Source organism: Nycticebus coucang, chromosome 2 (genome assembly GCF_027406575.1).
Source record: "Nycticebus coucang isolate mNycCou1 chromosome 2, mNycCou1.pri, whole genome shotgun sequence".
In the NCBI taxonomy this organism is placed as follows: domain Eukaryota; kingdom Metazoa; phylum Chordata; class Mammalia; order Primates; family Lorisidae; genus Nycticebus; species Nycticebus coucang.
The window spans coordinates 20,481,739-20,504,534 of NC_069781.1; the positions used below are offsets into that span (position 1 = coordinate 20,481,739).

Consider the following 22,796-nt stretch of genomic DNA (forward strand, 5'->3'; position numbering starts at 1 on the left):
CCAGGACCTTTCTCAGAGTAAGAATTCAGTAAATATGTGATCATTAGCAAATGCTTAGTTTGTGTCTCTACTCTGTGTAGGTTACTGAGCCAGCCTGTGTGTGCACAGGGGTGACTATGACACGCTTGGTCTTTGATATCTGGGATCTCCCCATCTAGTGGAGAAAATACATCAAGAAAATACACTAATAAATGAACAACTTTTAAATATTGAATGGATGTGATTTAAAAAACTGTAAGGGGAGATGAAAGGACATAAAAGGAAGACACAAAGTGGGTAATGGAGACTGGGTGGGTGGTCATCTTAGGGAAAGTGCTTTATTAGCTAGACTCAGCAGACTGTGGAAAAACAGCCAGTGAAGACCAGAGGGCAACCCCTTCAGGAAGAGGGGGGATTCAGGGGTTTGGAATATTCCAGGAACAGAGATCAATATGGTTAGAATCGAGGGGTAAAGGTGGAGATTGTGTGACCTGAGGCCGGAGCGGGAAACAGTGGGAGAGATACACAGGATCTTTTTCTTGCGTTTACTTACCACATTCATGAGAACCTCATGTGTGCTAAGCAGTTTCACACACACAATCTCATTTAATTCCCATAATGAGTCTGAGGTGTAGATATTACTTCCCTCATTCACCTCAGAGAAAACGAAAGGTTTAGTAGGGGCTGTTATGCCACTTGACCTAGGAGACAAACAGCAAGAAATGATGTTTGAGCCAAAGGCTGGGCGGCCTCCCAGGTTCTGATTTTTTTTGACTACACTAAGCTACCCTAATTAGGTGGTATGAATAGAAAGGATTTTGAAAAATGGAATAGATTATGGAGAAGAGGGAGAAAAAAGGAAAGAAAAAGTCACAAAATTATGGAGAAAGGCAAATATGAAAGATAGACTGAGAGGGAGCTTTTGCTAGGAGGATTTGGAAGGTGTTAGAATGAAAAGGAATTTCAGGTCAGTGGAGCCAGAGATGGGGGTACAGGGAACTCTAGAGGAGAATAAATTAAATCAACAATGCATGTAACTAGTTACTTTAGGAAAGTACTAACAAAGAGAAAAGGGAATAGGAAGAGAGAGTCCGAGGGGCAGAAGGGTAGCCAGAGCCCAGACAATAGAGGATTAGAGTGTGAGCAGGGAAGTCGTGGCATACTGGGGAAGGGCTGGAGCAGGGCCAGCACCACAAGGGTACATGCCATGGTGGATGGAGCAAGGCTTTGAGAGCCAGGCAATCTTGGGTACCAACACTTGATAACTACATTATCGAAGGAACTTTCATAGTTTTCTCAAGCTTCGGATTTCAAATCTATCAAATGGGGATAAAAAGCCTCACTCCAGATGTTGCCACATCAAAGCAATAGTTATAATGTATGGAGCACCTCCCATGTGCTAAGCGCTTTGCATAATTATTTCTGAAACCTTACATCCACTTTCAGACAGGAGCTGTCACCATTCAAGAATGCATACGCTACATAAAGTTCTGAAGCCACAGAGCATGTGTTCAAAAATGTGAGTTGTTTTCCTGTGGTCATTCCAGTTTTGTCAATGCCCCCTAAATAAAATTGGTACTCCTTGCCTGCCTTTTCTGTCTTATCTTCAATCACTGCCTCTCCCCCTCCCTCAACTTCCTCCCTTTCCCTTCCTTAAGTTTTGCCCACTGTTTATTTCCACATTCTGTGCTCTCAGGGTATGTCTTAGTTGCAGGCAACAGAAGCCAATTCTGAATACTTTAACTATCAACCGAATTCAGAATTCAGTTAAGTTATATTAGATTACTTACAATCCTCAGTAGAGATTAAAGTTCATGAGTCGAAAGCACCACTCCAAATCAGGGCACAGACCAGGCCTGGCAAAGACATTGTTGCGACTGTAGCCAAGCATAAATATGGCACTTCACACTGTTGACACCGATGACACTGAGCTCCAAGCAATGCTGTCAAAATCATTTCCACTAGCAATGAAATGTAACTGCCCCAGCTGTTGCCCTTTTGGTCCCTGTTGGATTCTGCCAGATTCCAGCTTCCTTCCCAAGTTGGTGAATCTAAATGGTGAAGTCTGGGTCATGTGCCCAAGCTCCAGCTGCAGTGGAGGCTGAGAAAATTCTAGAAATTTTAGCTCCTTGTTGGGATGTGGGCTGTGCTTCATAAGATGAAGCACCTTCTGATGTAGGAAAGGGACTCACTAGGATGCTAAGCAGTTGCAAACTATGTCAACTTCCAGCTTAAACCTGGAATGTCCACCCCCATGCTACTAATCCTTTGTGGCTCATCTCCCATGGTACTGCCTCTGGGAAGCTTTCTCTGGGTTTCTCTAAGCACCTCATACAGAAAGCACATGCCTGTCTGCCAGCATGCCGGCCTGGTACCGGAGATATTTCTGTGCCCATCTCCTCCCTGCGCACAATCCCTCACCCCCAGTCATCAGAAGCTCTCCAATGGCAGAGGCTGCATTTATCCATCTCTTGTGTCTCCATATAGTGCCTGGATATTTGGTGGCAGCGAATGAATGAATTAAAGTGTTGGTCTCATTTGACAGGCTTTTGTACCAGAAGTCCATGAAGGACTTGCACAGACTCTGCCTTACATAAGGGAGCCCTTTTTTCCTGGTGTGCACTCCTATAAATGGACTATGTCAGCATATTTAAAGAAAGGGGCATAGAGAATCAGAAAGCCCTATTGCGGAGGATAGTGGTGGATTGTAAGGGTACAAAGGAGAGACTGAGGGAGGCAGGGCGACATACTTTGGAGGAGTAAATGAACTGGAGCAGGCATCAGAGAGGCAGGAGATGGTTTAGAATCAGGGGACTTAAAAGGCCAGATTCTGTTGGGTTCACAGATCAGTAAATGGAAACAGGAGAAGCATACCTTACAAACTTCTCCACGGAAACAAATCCAACTGTGTTCAGATAGATTTGCCTCTTTGATGGGTGGGGTTTCCCAAGGTCACTGAGGACAGTGTGGTTTCAGAGAAACAGCCAAGGCCTTGAAGCCTGGAGTTCAAATCTCATCTCTGCACCTTATTAGCTGTGTGACCTTGGAAAAGTCCCTTCATGTTCCTGACCTCCTGATCTCAGTTTCCTCATATGAAAAATGGGAATCCTAGCACCCATGCCAGTGGATTATGGTAATGAATAAAAGGTCATATATGTATACATCTAACCCTTGGAGAATGCTTACTAAGTCCAAGGTCACAAAACAGGTTTTTTTCCCCCTTATTTTTAGTTCCCTACCTTTATTCAAAATCATAAAAAAGACATGTGATGGGAGAGGGAAAAAGCAATTCATACAAAGGGTTAAAGATAGAAAGGGGAAAAGAGACTGAGCTAAGAAGAGAGGTGTTAAGGCACGAGACTGAATAAGAGGTGCAGACGGGCAAGCAAGACAGAGATGGGAAATGGCTAAAAAATTATAGGGAGGAAGCATTTTCAAGATTAAAGTCAAGATGAGGAAGAAGGAAGTAAGTGGAGAGATGAAAGAGTAGAGAGAGAGACAAGAGGAAGAAAAACAGGGGGGTGGAGAAGGGGCCCACAAGCGTGATCCCAGCATAAGCGACAGCTCCCTTGAGGTTGTGAGGAGTGTGTGTAGGTCAGAGGCAGAATCGGCCCAAGGCTGTGGGTGTCACGTCTGAGAAGGACTGTGGCTGAAGAATTGGGGAGCGGACCCATCTTCTGGGAATTGGGCAGAGGATTTAGAAGCCCTAGGAGCCAAAAGCAGACAGAGTTGTAGGTTCTCTACCTCGCACCCTTTTCAGGAATTTCACACAGAGAGCAGAAGCAGCCAAGTAGAGCCGCTCCAAGCTGGGAGCAAGGATCCAAAATACAAGCGCGTGAGTGGGCTGGCTCAGGGCGACAGCTAGGGGGCCAGAGCCGCCGGCTGGAGTCCGTGTGTGTGGGGAGGTGCGAAGGGGGTCGGTGTTAGGGGGTGAAGTCGGATGTCCCTCTGTCGATTGCAATTAGTGCAACCACTGAGGCCTGGATGGTGAAGAGAGGGGGGATCCTGGCATGGGAGAATGAATACCCGTGAGTTGTGGGGAAGTGGGTGGGAAGGGGCCTCTGAGGCCGCAGGAAGTTATTTCAGGGACTAGAAATGGGTAGGAGATTGAAGATAGGACTTGTTCTCGGTCCTGAAGGGAGACAAAGTTGAGTCTTGGCCATCCAGGGGCGCTCCCTACCCCCAAGAAGGCGGGCCTTGAGCTAGGCTGGGTTAAGGCGCACCCCCAGGTGCCGCCTCTGGTTGAAGCCGAAGGTAGGATGAAGCAAGGAGAGCTGGGTTGAGCCAGGGGGACTGCGGAGAGCGGGGGTCCCCCAAGGGTTAGAAATTTGAGGAGGGGTGCTGTGGCTCAGGAACCTTGGGCGAGCGTTATTTGGGGATCCTGGGAAAAGGGAGGGAGCGGCTGGGACTAGCACCAGGCCGGGCGGAGCCTCGAAAAGGCTCGGGGTCTGCGGGGGGAGCCGGAGACGGGGGGCGGGCTGCGGGGCCCCGGGAGGCGGCGCGGGGGGGCGGTCCCGGGCCGATCGGGAGGCGGAGCCCGGAGCTGGGGGCTGCCGGAGAGCGGCTCTCTCGGCTGCTTAGCTCGGGCGTCCTGGTTCTCTTCGGCGTCCGCCGTCTCCGCTGTTGCCTCTTCTTCTTCCTTCGCCACCGCCGCCACCGCCCGCAGCACCGCAGCCCCTCCCGCCATGGCCGCCGCCGGCGCCCGGCGCAGCCCGGGGCCCGGCTCGGGGCTCCGGGGGCGGCCGAGACTCCGCTTCCACCCGGGGCCGCCGCCGCCGCCGCTGCTGCTGTTCCTGCTCCTGCTGCCGCCGCCGCCGCTGCTGGCCGGCGCCACTGCCGCCGCCTCCCGCGAGCCCGACAGCCCATGCCGGCTCAAGACCGTCACGGTGTCCACGCTGCCCGCCCTGCGGGAGAGCGACATAGGCTGGAGCGGCGCCCGCGCCGGGGCGGGGGCTGGGACCGGGGCCGGAGCCGCCGCCGCCGCCGCCGCGTCCCCCGGCTCCACCGGCTCTGCCGGCACCGCCGCGGAGTCGCGCCTTCTGCTCTTTGTGCGTAACGAGCTGCCGGGGCGCATCGCGGTGCAGGACGACCTGGACAACACGGAGCTGCCCTTCTTCACCCTGGGTAAGGCTGGGCGCCGACGCACGCGGGGTCCTAGGGAACCCTGAGGCCCTAAGTGAGGCCGGACGGGTGGCGGCGCCCTGGGGATCCCCTCCCCGGGATGCTCCGAGTGGGGTTGGCAAAGGGCAGTTGAGGGGCCCGGAGGTCGCACAGGTGGTTGGAGAGGAGTGTGGGGCAGGAGGTCCTGATGAGTGCGCAGCGGGAGCCCGGGGGCGTGCCAACCCTCCCGCAGTGGGGACCTTCCCTCTGCCCAGTCCATCCCGGACACCGCAGACCCCTCAGTCTCTGAGTGTACTCTGGCACCCCGCCTCCCCCGCTCAGAGGCTCCGAAGCCAATTCCCGGTCTAGCCACCCACAGCTCCTCAGGGCACCGCCACTGGCTGCCCGCGGTCGCCGCCCCCTCGCTTTATTGTCGGAGTTGTAGTCTCTGCCTTCCAGATAGATTTTCTCGAAAATCCGAGCAGAGTAGATCCGTGTAGAATCACCTCAGCCCTCAAGAGCTGGGTTTCTAATGGGCCGGGTGACCTTGGCCAAGTCTCTGTTGTTCTTTGGGTCTCAGTTTTGGTCGTCTGTGAAATGGGGGCGAAGAGGATTGCGCGATTTCTGAGGACTGGGATTCTGAGCCCAACGTTTCTACACTTGGGTTCTCCCTCCACCCCCATCATCACCTTACTTTTTTCCAACCCCCTCTCAGCAAAGAGCAGATTTGCCCTCACAGCTAACTCACTGGGCTGATAATAAGTTAAAGGCAGGAAAAAGGAGAGGAGAGGAAACGAGAGAGGGTGGGAGGCTGAAACCGAAAAGTTAATCGAAAAGTTCGCCAGCAGCTTGCTGCCTGCTGGTTCCCGGCGCAAATCCCGGAGGAGTCGGCCCTTCGGTGGAGCTGTGGGAAGAGCGGATGATTTCCCACCCGGGTAATTGATAGCTTAATTATCTCGGAGAACGTTTACAAAAATGTTGCTCCCCTCAGCTCTCAGGCGGTCGCTGCTCGCTCGCTCCCCTCCCCTCTTGGGGGCGCGGGGCCTTATTGGGTGTCGGAGTCTGGCCATCAGCTACGCCTAGAAGGCGTCAGGGACTAGCCAGAGACTCCCCAGCTCATCTTCCCCGGGGGACCTTGCCTCTGCGGGATCCGTCTGGTTCCTGCATCTCAGGATGACCAGCCTTCCTTTTTCGCACCTTCGGGATCCGGACCTGAACCTCCCAGGTGAACTTGCTCGCCAAGAAGCCCCATGTAGTAATCAATGGACTAGACTCCACTCTCCTGGGAGCTCTGATATTTTAAAATGCATTTTTGTGGCACCACCCCCCTTCCCTTCCATAGTGGCTGCCTCTGGGGATTTGAATGAGCGCCAGTCCCTCCCTTCTGGTGTGAGCTTGAGTCTCCGGGTTTCTGGTGCCTGTGCTCTCTCCGGGTGTCTGTAACCTGAGTATGCTGAGCGTTCCGGGAGGCAAGGCGGCAGAGCGCCTCGCAGGTTCCCGGGGGACTTCCCGCGGCGGCGCTTCGGAGTGCGCACACACGCAGGCACGTATACATGCACACACACATCAGTAGTCCTTCCCACGTGCACCCGTGGGGCTGCCCCAGTCAAGGATGAGGATAAGGGTAGTGGTGGAGTTCCTGAGGGTGCAGAACTGGCTCCTATCGCCTCCCTGCTGCGAGAAAGGGTCCTTCTGCAGAAACAGAAGGTGTCCTTTCCTTACCACTTCCAATCCTACCTTTCTCCCTCTATCCTTGAGTTCTCTCTGCTCCAGGGTATCCCTGAGAGATGAGGGTTGCAAATCCCCCTAAAGAGGCTTTCAAATGAAAAGGGGAGATGGTCCTTGGATATGGCCTAAGGACCCCAGAGCATCCCATCTCCTCAAGGATGTGGGTCCAGCCAGTTGTAAAGGCACCCTGGAATTTCTGGGGCTGGCAATCTTTGCCATTTTCAACTTTGGCTTGCAAAGGGGATGGGTGCCTGGGAGCCTGGGACAAGCTGAGTGAGGAACTACAAGTCTTGAATCCCCCAGGATTTATGTGTCAGCTTGAGAAGCTCTCCGCCTTCTGTGACTCACAGCCCTGAGCCTGGCAGCTGGTCCTGCCTGTCCCTTGGAGTGGCCTGCTGCTGTCCTCCTTGGCAGAGCTGAGCTTTGAATGCATGTGGGGAATTGGGTTCCTGCCTCCTCCTTCTCCCCTCAGCGCCCTGGACTGGCAGCTCAAGGCGCTCCCAACGGGGATTTGGCTAGCGAGGTAGTCACCAGATGGCCGGGTGTAGCAGGAGCTGTGTAGGGAGACGTGGGCTTTTTATTTGTGTTGGTCTTCGACTGTTTGTGTGTAAACACAGAGTGCACAATGAGCTCTGGGAAGGCCAGGCTGACTGGAAAGGAGGGTGATGACGGTGGGGAGAGGGGATGATACTGAGTCCTTCAGGGCCATCTCTTTCCCTGGGTCCCAAGGCAGTCCTGTCCCATCCCCAAACCTTTTAAACATCCTGCCTACCATGTGTCTCTGGCAAGCTGGGTGAGTCTTTCATTATTAGCTTGTTAGTTCAGGGGATTTGGAGATGGTAAGTGCCACAGCTGAGCATGCAAAGTTGGTAAATGCCAAACTTTGCAGATAGTGGGGAGCCGCCAGCCACCACTAGGGGGTGGTGGTGTCTGCCAAAGCCCTACGGTCATGCTTTGGGTCCTGGGCCAAGAGTGGTGGTGGGAAACCATCCTGGCATTAAAAGGTGGGGAAGGGGGGCAGGCAAACAAACCAATCAAAGAATTCTCATTTTACTTTAAGTCCAGTTGGGGGACCTCAAGGTCATTTTGCACAAACTGTCTACATCCCCATGTACCAAAGTCACCTTCATACAGGGCCCTGCCTCCGTCCATTCTGCCTCTCTTGTTAATACCCAGACCGAAAAGATTTTTCTCAAGTCTTTACCTCTTTGTATTTCTACTCCTGCCATCAAGTTTTAGCCTGCTTTATGTAGAACAGAACATTCCCTCATATGTGAAAGATTCCCTAAGTTTCTGTCTCGGAGCCTCTTCTTTAGAATCTGATTATAAGTCAATAACATTGACAAAGTGAATCTCCCTGAAAGTGATTAACGAATAGCAAATAGTTATTGAATCCTTAATGTAGTGCTAAGAGCTGTAATCTTGCCTTGTATTATTAATTCACATAAAATATATGGAGTGGGCAGTACTGTCGTTCCCATTTGACAGCTGAGGAAGCCTTCTTGGAGCGGTCAAGCACCCAGCCCAAAGCCACCCTGTGAATAAATGGCAGACCTGGACCTGGTATCCCAGTCTACCAGACACTGACATTCTCGGTAATTGCTAAACTGGCATTCTGAACCCAGTTTGCAATATATGCAGGGTATGATGCTGAGGAGAGTGGTATAGCAGTCATCAACAAGACAAGAAAGAATCTTTCTCCAAAGGCACTTCAGCTGCATTCGTGAGCTGACATAGGAGAGTTTGAAAGTGAGGCTTGAGTTAAATGACCTCCAGTGACCCTGCCATCTCAAAGCTCCATGACTCAAGGGATCTCAAAGGGCATTCTATTTCCTGATGCCCGTGAGTGATGGAGAGGATTCATTCTGTGGCATCAAAGCAGGAAGATGTCTTTATGGATTTGGAGAAGACTGGGGCTACTTCCTGGACCACAAAAACCTGAGTTAGGCCTTCGAAGTTTTAGTAAACAAAACTGAGCAGAAGTTGAATGCTGAAATGCAGCTTGGGAACTTAATGTTGATTAGGATCTAGAAATCTCAGCTCTGGCTCCCTGTGACCTTGAACGAGTCATTTATCCCCCAGAGCTTTAATTCTTTGTGCTGTAATATGAGTGGGTGGATGAGCCTTAAAATAATCCTTTGGTGTAAAGACTCTATGAACTTAAAATGCCCTGACCTACTCTGTGACTCTGACTGGCTTCTCTTGCTTTGTACGGTCTGTTTGCCTTTACCAGTAACATGGGGGTATCGAGAAAGCCTGATAGAAAAGAATTTAAACAGGAGCTGATGCCAGTTCAGGGTTCCTGAGGTGAATCCTGTCCTCATCTACCTCTAGGCAGCCCTGGAGTCTGCTGGTGGATTTAGCTTTCAGGCCCACAGGTAGAGAAATGTCATCCTTTCTTCTGGGCTTAGTAATGGTCAGTCCAGACCATTTACCATCCACCTGCCTTGCTTCTGCATAAGAGGGAAAAAGTGATAAAATCGAGTAAGCATTCATCATCAACATTTTTAAGGAATTTACTTTACCATGTAACCCTGACAGAAGAAGAATATTCTTATATGTGAAGAGGGATACCCCCATTCGGTAGTAGGTCTCTCAGCATGCTTGCAGGAAAAGGCTGGCAGTGTCCTGAATGTCTATCCCAACAACATGCTCTTTTCAAGAAGCTGATGGCCTGGGAGAAAGATACAGTCTGAAATACCAACACTGTCAGGTCAGCAAAGGTTCCTTAAAATACAGACAGAAATGGATATAAAAAGAAAAAAGCCAGGTAGGGAGGGGTCAGAAGACTTGCTAGGATCATGGAGTGTAGCCTAAGAAGAGCAGTCCACTAAGGGCTGGAAAACCTTCCTTCAAATGTCAACAAATAGGGGAAAATATACCCCCCTGAGTGTTTGTGGGGGTCTATTTCTAAGGAACGTTCAGAAACTGTTAAGTACTAAGAGAACACGGCTAAGCCCGCAGCTGTCCAATAGCCCTGTATGCTGACCCCCAGTGTCCTGTTTTACAGGCCTGGGAGAAAGGACCCAAACCCTGGAGATGTTCGGGCTAGATACCCTATAGGGTTTCTGGTTTGATTTTGAAAGTTGACATCAAAAGGAGGAAAACTGGTTGCAAATAGCAGTAAGCCGCGTCTTCTGGAGGGATTTCTGACAGCACGAACATTCCAGTGCTCTCTTCTGCAAGTCTGTAAGAGAGATTCTGCAGTGGAGATTTGCTGTCCTGAAACAAAGCTAGGTTTAAAACAATATAATTTATTTACTTATTTGGACACTGGGTCCCTTATCACTAAATGAGGTGTTCAGGCTGCACATAACCTTCAAGGTCCCGTCCTGGTGTGACAGTCCTGGTTTCCGAAACATTGTAAATAAAGGAGGAGTATGTTTAGTGGTCTCGGATCTGAGTTTTTTTCCCTTTTCCACTCACCTCTCCTCCATACCTCAACTCATCTCTCACCAGCTCAAACCTAATGAACCCTACTTCACACTTAGGGCAAAGAGAAGTATGTGGTCTGCTCTGAAAAAGTGTTAAGTTACTGAGAAAGGGATGGGGCAGAAGAGGGGAGAATTCACCTGTTAGAGAGGCTCAGGTTGATCAAGGCCAACCAGATTTGCTGTTTCTGGGGAGTCAGTGATACTAGCTCAGACAGCAGAGCTCTGCAAACTTTGGTGTGATTGAGGGCTTGATCTTTTTCCTGAACTGGGCCCTCAGGCTGTAAGAGAGTTCCATGATTTTAATTTATAGCAGGTGCATCAGGAGGTTTGGCAAGACCTCTGGCAGACAAAGCCTCCTTCTTCTCACCTCCTTGCTGTGTTGCTCACTAGCCCTCCTCTGCCTTAGGACAATGGGAACCCGTATGCTGTGGGAAGGAGAGGCTGGAGACTGACAGTGACCTCTGGGGTAAAGTCCTGAAAACTATTACCACAACTATCCACTTTGAGGACCTCCCAGCATCGCATACTCTTAGCAAGCCTTGAATTTACCCCTTTCATTTTATATAGTAACAGTGAGGCCCAGAAGAGGAGGGAGACCTACCCAACACCTGCAGTTCACCCAGTGGTCTTGAATCCTAGTCCATGCCTCTTTCCATCACATGGCAGGACCTCTTATGGGAGGCACTGGGTCTCAACATAGCTCCAGTTTGTCTGCAAGTTGGTCCGGCATCATACAAAGGAAAGAGAAACCCCTCTTTCCTTCTCCCCGTCCCCAAAAACTAAAGAATCTGAGGAGAAAAATCTCCTTAGGGAAATTGAATTTGTTCTCTTACCCAAGTATCCATGTGATTGGCTCCAGTCTCACCTGAGCTGATGGGTTTTGCTCGGGGGCGGGGGAGAGAAGGAAGTCTCACCACGCCTTTTCCTTTCCCAGGAAAGGAAAAAGGGTCACGTTTAACCTTGAATGGAGAAGCATTAGGAGGACCTTTCCTCTCCAGAGTGGGTACTTTCCCAAGTTCTCACACTGACCAGCTAGTGGCAACAGAAGATTAACTATAGAGAAAGAGAGCTGGTTTTTCTGTCCTTGCGGCAGAGCCTGCAGCCTGTCTGCCCAGAAAGAGGCAGGCAGCAGGGCTTATTCTGTTCTCTCCCCTTTCACTGGCTTTTCTCTACTGCCCGTAGTTCTTTTGGACAGTAGCCTCCCCACCCCGCAGACCTCCCGATTGAATGGAAAAGGAGTGGGGTGGTACTTGCACAATGCAAGATTCAAGACTGAAATATTTGTAGCTTCCTTACTAGCACACTGAAACATACAAGTAGCCCAGTCTGTGAGTGGAAATATGACAAGGATGTTGTATGTTGTAAACCGTTAGGGTTTTTACCAGGATGGGGGACCACTTGTCCATCCCACTGCTGCAGCCCCGATGATCTGAGGTTTAGTACTTCTCTCTACTACAATTTCAACAGTCAACCCACTGGTCTATCTACCTCTAGTCTTATCCTATCTAATCCATCCTTTGTACTTAAATGACCAGGTGATTGTATTAAAAGCCCAAATCTGACAATGGTCATCCTCTTGTAAAGTGCTTCCCTGATTCCCCATTGTTCTGAGGATGATGAATTTTACCTTCCCTATTGTAGAACAAGGTCCACGATCACACTGTGTCAGAGTGTCCTGTACTGAGCCCCTGTCCTCATTCTGTGCCTCTGCCTTACCACCCCCTGGGGAAATTCTTTCTCACTTCTCAAGACTGCATTCAAGTGTCAGCTTATCTTTGAAGCTTTCCCTGACTCCTTCAGGCTGGAGTTGAGCACTCACGACCCTGGTAGCACTATCAATATAAAGACTGCTGTAGTAATAGCTAGTCCCTTAAGAATTACTGAGCACCAGTGTGTGGCTGGCAGTGTTCTGTGTGCTTAGGACACATCGGAGAACAAAAGGTCCCTGAATTTGGAGAGCTTATATCCTTGTGTGTGTGTGTGTGTGTGTGTGTGTGTGTGTGTGTGTTAGGGAGAATAATAATAAACATCATAAGTAAATTATGCATTATGTGAGAAGATGATAAATTCTATAAAAAAAGGAAAAAATGAAATAGAGAAAAGAGAATCAGAAGTTTTGAGATAAGAAGATCAGTTTTAATAGTAAGTAGGATACAGTGAGAGGAGATTATGGAAGAATGAGAGATTGGAATAGAGACTTAAAGGAGATGAAGAAGTTAGCCAAGCAGATATCTAGGAAAAGAACATTCCAGGAAGAGAACAGCTCTAGCAAAGACCTAACTCGGGACCACACGTGAAAGGGCAGCGTGAAGGGACCGTGTGAAGGTCAGTGTGGCCAGAGCAGAGTGAAGAAGGAAGCAGCAGCGTGGGAAGTCGGAGAGGAAAAGCAGAGCCAGGTCACGTGGGGCTGTGCAGGCTGCTGCCAGGAGCCGGGCTTTGCCTCTCAGTGAAATGGAGAGCTTTGCAGGGTTTTGAGCAAAAGAATGCCAAGATCTGACTTATGTTTCAAAGAATTACTCAGACGCCTCTGTGGAGGAGCAGCCATGATGCGGGAAGGCTGTAGGAGTCTGTTTCGGGGACAGGTGCTGGTGGTTCGGAGCAGAATGGGAACAGAACTTACACCGTGTGTCTCCTCACACGGCTTGCATTGCGTGCCTGTGCATGTCAAGAGCAGCAAATGAAACTTCTTCATCTGTGCAGCTGCAATGACCCCGTACTGGACACATCACAGGTGTTCAGGGCGTCTTAGAGAACTAGAACCCTGGGTTTGCCAAGTTTCATCCTAGAATCCATAGTGGGTAAAACGGGAGAGGGGCTGTGATTCCACATGTTCTTTAAGGGTTAGCTCAAATATCACCTGTCCCGTAGAGCCTTCCCTCCTCGGAACTCCCATAGCCACTTCCCCTACCTCTTCCTATCTCCTAATTATTTTGGAGTGTTTGGAGGATGGGTAATGAGACCAGTTTGCTTAGAGGAAGGAGTACTGGGTTTGGGGAAGACCCTATCTTGAGAAGTTTGGAAGCCAGGTAAAGGATTAGAACCTTCTCATCATAGCAAATAAAGAGGCATTGAACATTCTGGGGAGATGATACACCATGATTCTGGAATTGTCCAATGTCAGAAATGGAGAGAATTAAGGACATCTAACCAAAATGCTTCTATATAAAGATGGGGGAAGTTGAGGTCACTGAGACAGAGGTCAGATCTAATGACTTACGTGTGTTTTCCTCCCACGTTAGGGAAGGGAAACTGGACAACTGGGAGTGGGAGGAGTTGGAATTCCAGGGCTTTAAGGTAACTGACTTTATCATCCTGGAATGGGGTAACCTGTGAAAACAATGACCATTTATTGAACATGTTACTGTAACCCAGGGGCCATGCGCCATGCTGGTCCTATCAGTTAACTCATTTCATCTTTTCCACTATGCTGAAGGACAAATAAGGTTCATCTAATGTGATAGGTGAGCTCTGAGGCCCAGAAGATTTAAGGACAATACCCAAGATCACACAACTGTTATAAGGCGAAGCTCCATTTAAACCCAGGTCTGCCGTCTGCAGGGCTCTGCATCCTATGTTCTGCCAGCCTCACATGCTGCCCCGACAAGGGTGCTCTCCAATATTCATCTCCTGACAACCTCTTTAACTTATCTCTTCCTCTTCTCATTACAAGGAGTTGCAGATGTTTCTTCTATAAGAACTTCAGGTGTGACAGACCCACAGGCCTGAGGGACTGAGCACCTTTTTTCAGTGCTACTAGGAGCTGACTCAGCACCTCCCAGCCCCTTCACTTGCTGCTTGTCAAGACAGAACACCAGGACTCCTCTCCTCCTCTCTGGAGACCCTACCCTGTTTTCCCGAAAATAAGACATCCTCTGAAAATAAGACCTACTTACAGGAAAGATAAGATGTCCCCTGAAAATAAGACCTAGCGCATCTTTGGGAGCACACCTTAAAATAAGACACTGTCTTATTTTCAGGGAAACAGGGTAGTTTGCCCTGGACCTACTAGAGAAGCTACTTCCTGTTTCTGTGGCTTTCTGGTTCCCTTCTGTCTTCTTTTCCTCCCTCCCCCACCCTGCCACCTTTTTTCTCTTTATCTTCTTAGTGATTTTCCACCTTACACTCTGCCTACTGGGACACTGGGGGACCTGTGATCTGGTCCTTTGAGGTACTTGGATAAGCTCTATATTCTTCTGCAAGAGACGGGCAGAGTATCTATTCTACCTGAGACAAGTACAGCCACTGTTTGGCCAGGTGAACGTTCTTGCCAACACTCTCTTCCACCCAAAGTTGAATTTTCCCAGCTAGTGCTCCTTCCCAGCATGTACCATGTTTGTGTTCCTACCTTGAAGTTGGGCTCTATTTTGTGTGCGTGTATTATAATGCTGTAAAAATCCAAATGACTACGTGAACTTCTAGAATAGTACAAGTAGGTAAAATCATTTGCATCCCACTCAACTAACTCCCTCATTTGCCTGGCAAAGACAAGTATGTTTTCCAAGGTCTTGCAGCTAATCCAAAGCCCAATGCATTCTCTAGCCAACGTCCATCAATGGAGGCAGCCTGTTGGATCTGTGCCACATCCGAGGCCCCAAAAACTTTGGAATTGAATCCTGGATGTACTAATTGCTACCTTTAGACTTCTGTCTGCCAACTCCCTGAGCCTTTGCTGGCCCATCGGTAAGGGGAAGAAAACATAATAGGCATGTCTCTGTGTTGCTGTGATCATTATGTTTGGAGAGCTCCACATCAACTAAATTGTAGTCAATGCCGGGCATTGCAGTCAATTCTTTTAACACACACTAAGCCATCCTGTTGGAGAGAGTGTGTGTAAAGCCCTAGCATGGCGCCTGGCGCACAGTTTGTCCTCTGTGCCTCTTTGCCACCTGGAGTCCTTTTTAGGGAAGGATGTGGAGGTATGAATAAAAGATGAATGTGAATCCCCTTCCCCTCCCCCTCTTCCTACCCCAGCAAGCGCTGCTGATTCCTTTCCTCTCTCTCCCTCCTGCCTCCTAGCAAGGCAAAAAAGGATGAAATTGACCATTGATCTCTGCTCATTCTCCTGGAGCTGGGGGAAGCAGGACATTCCGGGGTTGTCTGAGGACAGTTTGGACAGAAAAGCTCTCAGAGACTGAGTCTGAGGCAGGTGGGTGTTGGGGGAGTAGGCAGGGCAGAATCCTCTCCCTTCTGGTAGCGGCTGGCTGACAAAGCCTTGCTCTCATGCACCCAGGAAAGTCACGAGTGTCTTTGCAAGCATCCGAAAAGGGAAGGAACATTTCCATTAGCAGAATCAGCAGTAAAGAGATTTCCAGTCACAGCCATAGTTGCATTTGGGGGAATCGTTTCAGTGGTGGCTGTGGGCGGAGGAGGGAAGGGGGTGGGGTGGAAGGAAAGGCCCAGGGAGACGTTTGGTCTACTTGCACAGAGCTGAGAGACAGCCCGAGTGAGAGCCAGGTGCCAGACGCAGGCTGACTATTCCGGGGCACGGCTGGTCTTTTGACAAACATTCTGGACCTCCTGCTTCCCTTCAGACACACTTATTCTTTGCTACCTTTGCTCTAATTACCTGGATTACTCCCTTTAGGACTTTCTGAGCCAGAAGCAACTTTTTTTGACTCCTGGGATTTGTAGGTGGGAACATTTCCAATTTATTTACCCCAACATTACCTAATGTTTAGGTACTCATCAGAGTCATTTCAGTGCCCAGGCTTAAGGCCAGCTCTGCTGAGGGCACCTGGGGACAGGCCCTGTAATCTGTACTTTACCAAGTGTACCCACTCCTTGGCTTGTCCCTGAAGGACCTTTGCAAAGTTGCCCCTGTATAGCTCTTGATTCCTCACTTCTTGGTGCTCCTTGTCTGTCTTGAGGCTGTAGCCCCCATGAGGACCTGCACATTTCTGGGGCAACATGCACTTTCCAAGCCCCATTCACATTCCCAGAAGGGGAATGCTGTTCTCTATGGACAGAATGCTTCCCCCTGCCTGATGCACCTGTCCGTCTTGTAGACTTAGCTCAGATCTGCTCTCAGGGTTAGGCAGCTTCTGTGTGTTTTTCTGTATGCCTATCCTCCTTTGTTAGGGTTTCCATATTTAGCAAATAAAAATACAGGATGCCCAGTTAAACCTGGATTTCAGATAAACAATGAAAACTTGTTCAGTATAAATATGTCCCATGCAATATTTAGGACATATTTATACTAAAAAAACCCAAAAAAAATGCCTCCTTGATTATCTGAAATTCAAATTGACCTGAGTACCCTGTATCTAACTTGGAAGGCAGCTATGATCACTGCTGTACCATCACCACCTCCTAATTTGGAAACCCACAGGAACCCTGTGTTTCTCTCTTCTTTTCCTGAATCACAGTACTGATGAGGGATTTTCCCCCACACATGCTGTACCCACATCTTCCATCTCAGGATATCAAAGTGTTATTCACATGGTCACACAAGCTAAGGAGTCCCCCTTCATCCTGTCCTCGCCACTTATCCCTCCAGTCAGCCAATCCTTTTGGTTCTGCCTTTAAAAGGGCTTTCAATATTCACCTCTGATAATTTCCATCCCCTTCATCCAAGCCACACTCTTTTCTCACATCAGCTTTCTCACTGGTGTCCTGTCCCCTCACAGTCTTCTGTCCTTTCTTGATACCGTATGGTTGTACACAGCCCATGGGCCATATCCAGCCTACTGCCTGCTTTTGTACAGCCCATATGTCCCGTTTTTATTTATTGAAAAAATTAGAAGAATATTTCTTGACATGTGACAACTATATGAAATTCAGATGTCAGTGTCCATAAGTAAATATTTACTGGAACAAAGCCACACTAATTTGCCAATGTGTCATCTCTGGTTACTAATGTTTTACAACTGCAGAGTCAAGTATATTAGCCACAGACAATGTCTGGCCTGCAAAGCTTAAAATACTTATTAACTGACCCTTGACAGAAGAAGTTTGCCAACCCCCCTGTCCTATACATGTACCGAAGCCAGAGGTATCTTTTCAAAAAATCAAGTTTGATTTTGCCTCTCCTCAGTTTAAAACCTTCAATTACGTCTCATTGCTCTTAGGATAAAATACTAGTTCCTTTTCAGGGTCTGAATCCTGAACAAGCTTCCTTCCTCTCTGAAGTTATCTTCCACTATTTTCTCCCTTGCTCACAAAACTCAGATATCACCCTCTTGAAGAAGTTTTCCCTTACCAAAGTAGCACCCTTGGAAAGCTCCCTCGGCCCCCATCCCGCCACCTCTGTAACTTTCTATCCCACTTATTTTCAGAAGTCTGTATCTGGTAGTTCCTTGAAGGTATGGAGTGTGTCATACTCAAGGTTTTACTCCATGAATGATGTATTATAGTTGAGGACACATGATATGGTGGAACGGATAGATATTTCCTAGCAAAATGGGTAGGAATAGGGGTGATAGTTTCTGAATTCTATTACATCAGAGAGAGCCTGGCCTGCAGTGTGTTCTGTTGCTTGTTAGATTAGGAGGATTCCAGGAGCTAAAGTTTATAAAGTGTATAGAGCTGTGCCTGGTACTTAGGAAATTTCCAGCCACGAGTTTGCCTGTGCCTTAATCCCTAGTGCCAGCCCCTTCCCGATCTCCTGTGCCTCTGGAGAGACCATAGGACAATTTGAAGGAAGCTTGTGGCAAAGATCTGGAACCCAGGGACAGGGGAATGTGGCAGGGACGACTACAGCTGGAAGTTCTGGGTTTAGATCCCAGGTCTGCTGGGTGTCTGTGGTCAAGTCTCTTCCTTTTTTAGGCTTCCCCCATCTCTAGTGTGATGAGATTAAACAATGTGATTCTTGGGGATCCTCCCTGCGTTCAGCAGGAGCACACACAGGTGTCAGAGCAGGTTCCCTCAGGGTGCTGCTGAGGCTGGGGACATAGCTGGATAAAGCCGGCCTTTCTCTCTTCCTTCTCTCTGCATCCTTCCTGTGGCTTCTGCAGAGCAAACCCTCAGCTCTGAACCCAGGTGTAACAGGAGTGTTTAAGCCCAGTCTCTCACTAATTTGTTAGGGAATCTTCTTCAATTACTTTCTCTCCAGCATCCCCCAGGGAGGAGGCAGCCCGGAGAAGCTGCCCAAAGTAACCAATTACCTGTCTACCCCTGGGGGCTTCTCTTGTGCCTTCCGCCCTTTCTCTCTCCTGGCCCCTTTAAACCATCTCTCAAACCACAGAACCCTCCTGGGAATGTCCCCCAGTCACCTGCCTCCCTGCTTCCAGCCAGGGAACAGAAGGTCTTTCCTCCCCCAAAAGGACAGCAGCTGGGAAGGCTGGTCTCTCCTCCCCCAAAAGGACAGCAGCTGCAAGCCTAGTAAATCCAAACAGGTTTTGCAAGGCTGCTTACACATTTACACACACAACTGTGCTGGCTTTGGAGGCAGGGCCTTGGATTCTAATCCTGTTGTTGGCATTGACTTGCTGGGTGACCTCAAATAACTGAAGTCCCTCTCAGGCCTTAGTCAAGATTAAGTGCATATTGTCAGATCCAACTCTTTCAGGAAAGTGAGTAGGATTGAGCTGCACATGATATCCCAGGAGGGAGGAGAAATTGTCCAGTCTGGTTTTCTGGGGTCCCAGGTGCCAAGGGCTGTGCTCATTAGAGCAGGCACTCACATCATCACTTTCTACTTCTGCATTCATGTAGACATTGTTAATCAATCACTTAATGACAGCCTCAGATTCTTTCCCAATGGAGTGCCTCATCAATCACTACTAATCAATTGGGGTTAGCATGGGAGATGGATTTTATTCACATCCCATCTACTAAACCAGTTCACCTGCAGACCGAGGCCTCCTTACCTGGAGCTAAGCCCCCTCAATCCTAGACCTTGTGCAGGGTCCCTGATGGCACAGAAATGCAAGGACCTCACAGTCTGTTGGGATAATAGCATTTGCACTTTTTGATTTATGAAACTCTTTTCTAGGAGTATTTTTAGTAACCCCATGGTCCAGATGAAGAAATAGCCATTCAGAGAGATCAAGTCTACTGCACAAGGTCACATAGTAAATGGGATTAGCTGCATTTATTTGGAAGAGGATACTTTGTAGCCCTATCATGAATGGCACACTAGAATAACTCAGTCAGTGTAAATTCAAGAGAAAAAAAAAATAAGTATATAACTATTGAAGTAAAAAAAAACTTACTCGGTGCCGTCAAAATTCATCTCTCATATAATAATTTGGGAAACAACGATCAGCCCGAACGCAGAGATGAAGATACTCCTCTAAAATTCCAATTTTGCTCACTGAAATGTCAGGGTTCCTCACATATTTATATATATATATATATTTAATATATCTTTCTAGCTTTATAATTACCATCTTTTAAGATCTAGCTTGAATGTCCCTTCACTGCTTCTAAGGTGACTTTCCTGTTTCCCTCGAGAACAGTTCTTTCCCAAGCATTTTGTGTATTTAGTGCAGTCAGTATTTTCATGGAAATATTGCGATCGTCAGTCTTTCTTGCTAGTCTGTCAATTTTCTAAGTTAAACAGCATTTGTTTTTAATATCCATAACTCCAGCAGTTAGTACATGTGTGTTTATTGAATTTTCCACCTTAATTTTTAATTTTAACCAAAGGAATACAAGCTTGTTGGAACACAGTCATGCAATTCAACAGTATTATAAGGAAAAAAGGTGTAAGCCTCTCCTCCTCTCACACTCGTTCCCCAAAGGTGGGCGTGATGAACAGTTTGCTAGGGTGCTTGTGGAAGATGGAGCAGACGTGTGCCTAAACAGCCACCTTTGGGGTGGCAACAAGGGGAAATCACTTGTCTATCCCCTCTGTAACTTCAGGGCAGCTCAGAGGTGTTGATGGAATTGTCTTTTGATTAGGGTATTTTTCTTTTTTTTTTAAATGGGCTCCATCATAGATTGGGGATGGGAAGGTGAGTTGCTCTGGACTTTAGCAAAAGAGATACTCTTATCTGTTCTTAACACTTAACTCTAATTTCATTGGAAGAAAAGATTCCATAGCTTTGAAAAGTTGTTTTGGAAGTGTGGCAGCATGCCTAAACCCCAGCAGCGGCCTCCATTCTCCATGTATAATATATTGGAAAGAAGATGGTTAATGTCCTTACTGTAGTTTATGGAGATAGCTTGAGTGGAGGAAGCTCACTGGCCATCTTATAATCAACATTTGCTTTACAAAGCCACCCTGAACATGGCCAGGCACCAGAGTTTACCTCCAGATTTCCTTCTGGACTCAAGAAATAGTCTCTTTTACTTTACTATTCTCTGCTTAATTTACACACACACACACACACACACACCGCATACATTCACACATATAGATGCATGTGTGAGAGAAAGAGAGGGAGAAAATATGGAATATGATGATTTTTCTGTTTCAAGAACTAAAAGAAACTCAGCAGGGGAGGACTAGAAAGGGAACAGTTATCACAACCAGTCGGAGGCGGGTATCTCTTTCTTTCTGGCACAGCCTTTGACATGATTGCTAATGTGATTCTTCTCTTTTTCTTCCTTAAACTACTCCCTTGAGTGGGGAGACAAACTACTCAGGGGCAAGCTACCTGGGTTAGGTCGAGCTAACGCTAGAAACCCTTGTTTCTGAAGCCATTGAGACAGGCAGTTGGTCAGTTAGTAGGAAAAGTCTATTAAAGCAGACAATCATAAAAAAATAATAGATGCACTTTAAACATTTCACGTTAACTTAAAATACATAAGTGTGCCTACCTTTGCCAATTGTTGGATGTAGGCCTGAGGCCTCTTCTTTGAGTCTGGGTCAGCTGATTGGAGTTCCATGCGTCTCGCATAAACCATGCTCATAACGCACCTGACGTGATCTCCAATGTTGCTTTCATTAAAGGGAACTAAGCACTTCAAGGTGCTTGCTAAAATTTTTCTAGAATTTTATGATTCCTTTCTCAATTTTTATAGTTGTTGCACCTGATCTAACTCGATAGCATTATTTGACTTTTCCTTGTTTTTTTAATAGTAAAATCAACTTAGTCCTCATAGAAACCACTTTCTTTGTATGCTCATAAATTTTTAATTTGCCCAAGATTTCATTAAGTTTTATAATGATAAGAAAAACAATGAGCATAAATAGGTTTAGAAAACAAACTGGCTCCCTGTAAAAATGCAACTCAACTGGTGGCAGAGGTCTTCGAGCATCTCTCCACCTTAGCAACTGAGCATTCAGGGCTGTGAGCCCCCTGGGTGTTCTACACAGATAACGTAAAGCACAGGCTAAGCTTCTGAATGTGTACGTTTCAGGGTAACAGGCATTAAGTCATAGCCATTTTAGATAAGCACTCTCATTTGTACAAATAACGCATTGAATCCCACATAGGCATAAATGTATTCATGATCTATGTATATATGACTTAATAAAAAATAAATAAAATTTTGCATCAAATATAAAAAAACATAGCCATTTTTAATGATTGAAGCTTTAGATATAATTTTGTCCAAAACTGACTGAAAGGGGAAGAAACAGCATCCCAGAGATGAGTCAGGCTCCAGTCATCGGAACCTGGGAGTCCACAGTCCCTCATAGGACTCCAAGGCAGTTGCTCCTGACGCCTTGTGCTTTGGGCTGCCCTTGGGGAGGTGCGCCAACGACGTCCCCATTTCATAGATGGAAAAACTGTGGTTTACATAAGTGAAGTGTCCTGGCACTGTAGGCAACTGTTGAACTCCCAGATCACACTGACTTCCTGAACACCAGGAATATGCTGCATATTTCTTTGTTCAGGGGTAGTTTTTCAGTATTTTTAGGAAACAATTCAATATTGTCAAATACTTTTTAAATTCATTACCACACCTGAGCAGAAATTCCTCTTCACGTCCCTTTCACGCTCCCCACATACACGTGTAATCTCTTAGAGGCTCTTTGGAATGCTGCCTATCCAAATTAATTAATCAATTAAATAATTAATTTACCAGACAGAGTCTCATTCTGTTGCCCAGGCTTCAGTGCCATGGCATCCCAGCTCACAGCAACCTCTGACTCCTAGGTTCAAGTGATCCTCCTGCCTCAGCTTCCTGAGTAGCCGGGATTTTAGGTGTCTGCCCCAGCACCTGACTCATTTTTTCTGTTTTTTTTCTCACTCTTGCTCAGGCTAGTCTCAAACTCCTGAACTCAAGTGACCCTCCCACTTTGGCCTCCCAGAGTGCTAGGATTACAGGTGTGAGCCACTGTGCCCAGCCAGATTACCCAAATTTAGAATTCTCAGAGCTCTCAGGCCTCATCCAGACCAGCCCTAGAGTCGCTTAGAGGGAGAGCCAGGCCTCTCTGGCTCACAGAGGCTGCTGCATTGCCTAAAGATGGGGGACTGAGGCTGCTGGAAGACCAGCCTGGTGCCGTTCTTTTCCCTCCACTGGATTTCCCGGCATGCATACCTTCAGGGAGGGTCGCACAGGTAATGAGAGGGCAGTGCGTGTGAGTGGGCTGCCAAAATTCCCCATGCTTTATGAGGTGCAGAGTATAATTCAAAACCTATTTTGGGGATGTCTTGGCCCATAAAATCTCCTCCAGCAGGAATGGCCAGCAATTTGTTTTGACTTCCCCAGCACATGTTT

General features: G+C 47.8%; 1 protein-coding gene across 4 annotated transcripts in view; it reads left to right on the forward strand.

The window, feature by feature from the left end:
* The first annotated feature begins 4,566 nt into the window (after positions 1-4,566).
* ASTN2 (astrotactin 2) overlaps positions 4,567-22,796 on the forward strand; it is a 990,319-nt gene continuing 972,089 nt past the window's right edge. For all 4 annotated transcript variants that reach the window (XM_053566512.1, XM_053566522.1, XM_053566529.1 and 1 more), the window contains exon 1: positions 4,567-5,103. In XM_053566512.1, the coding sequence (XP_053422487.1) occupies positions 4,665-5,103 (439 nt within the window). In that variant the 5' untranslated portion in view covers positions 4,567-4,664. The remainder of the gene's footprint in view (positions 5,104-22,796) is intronic.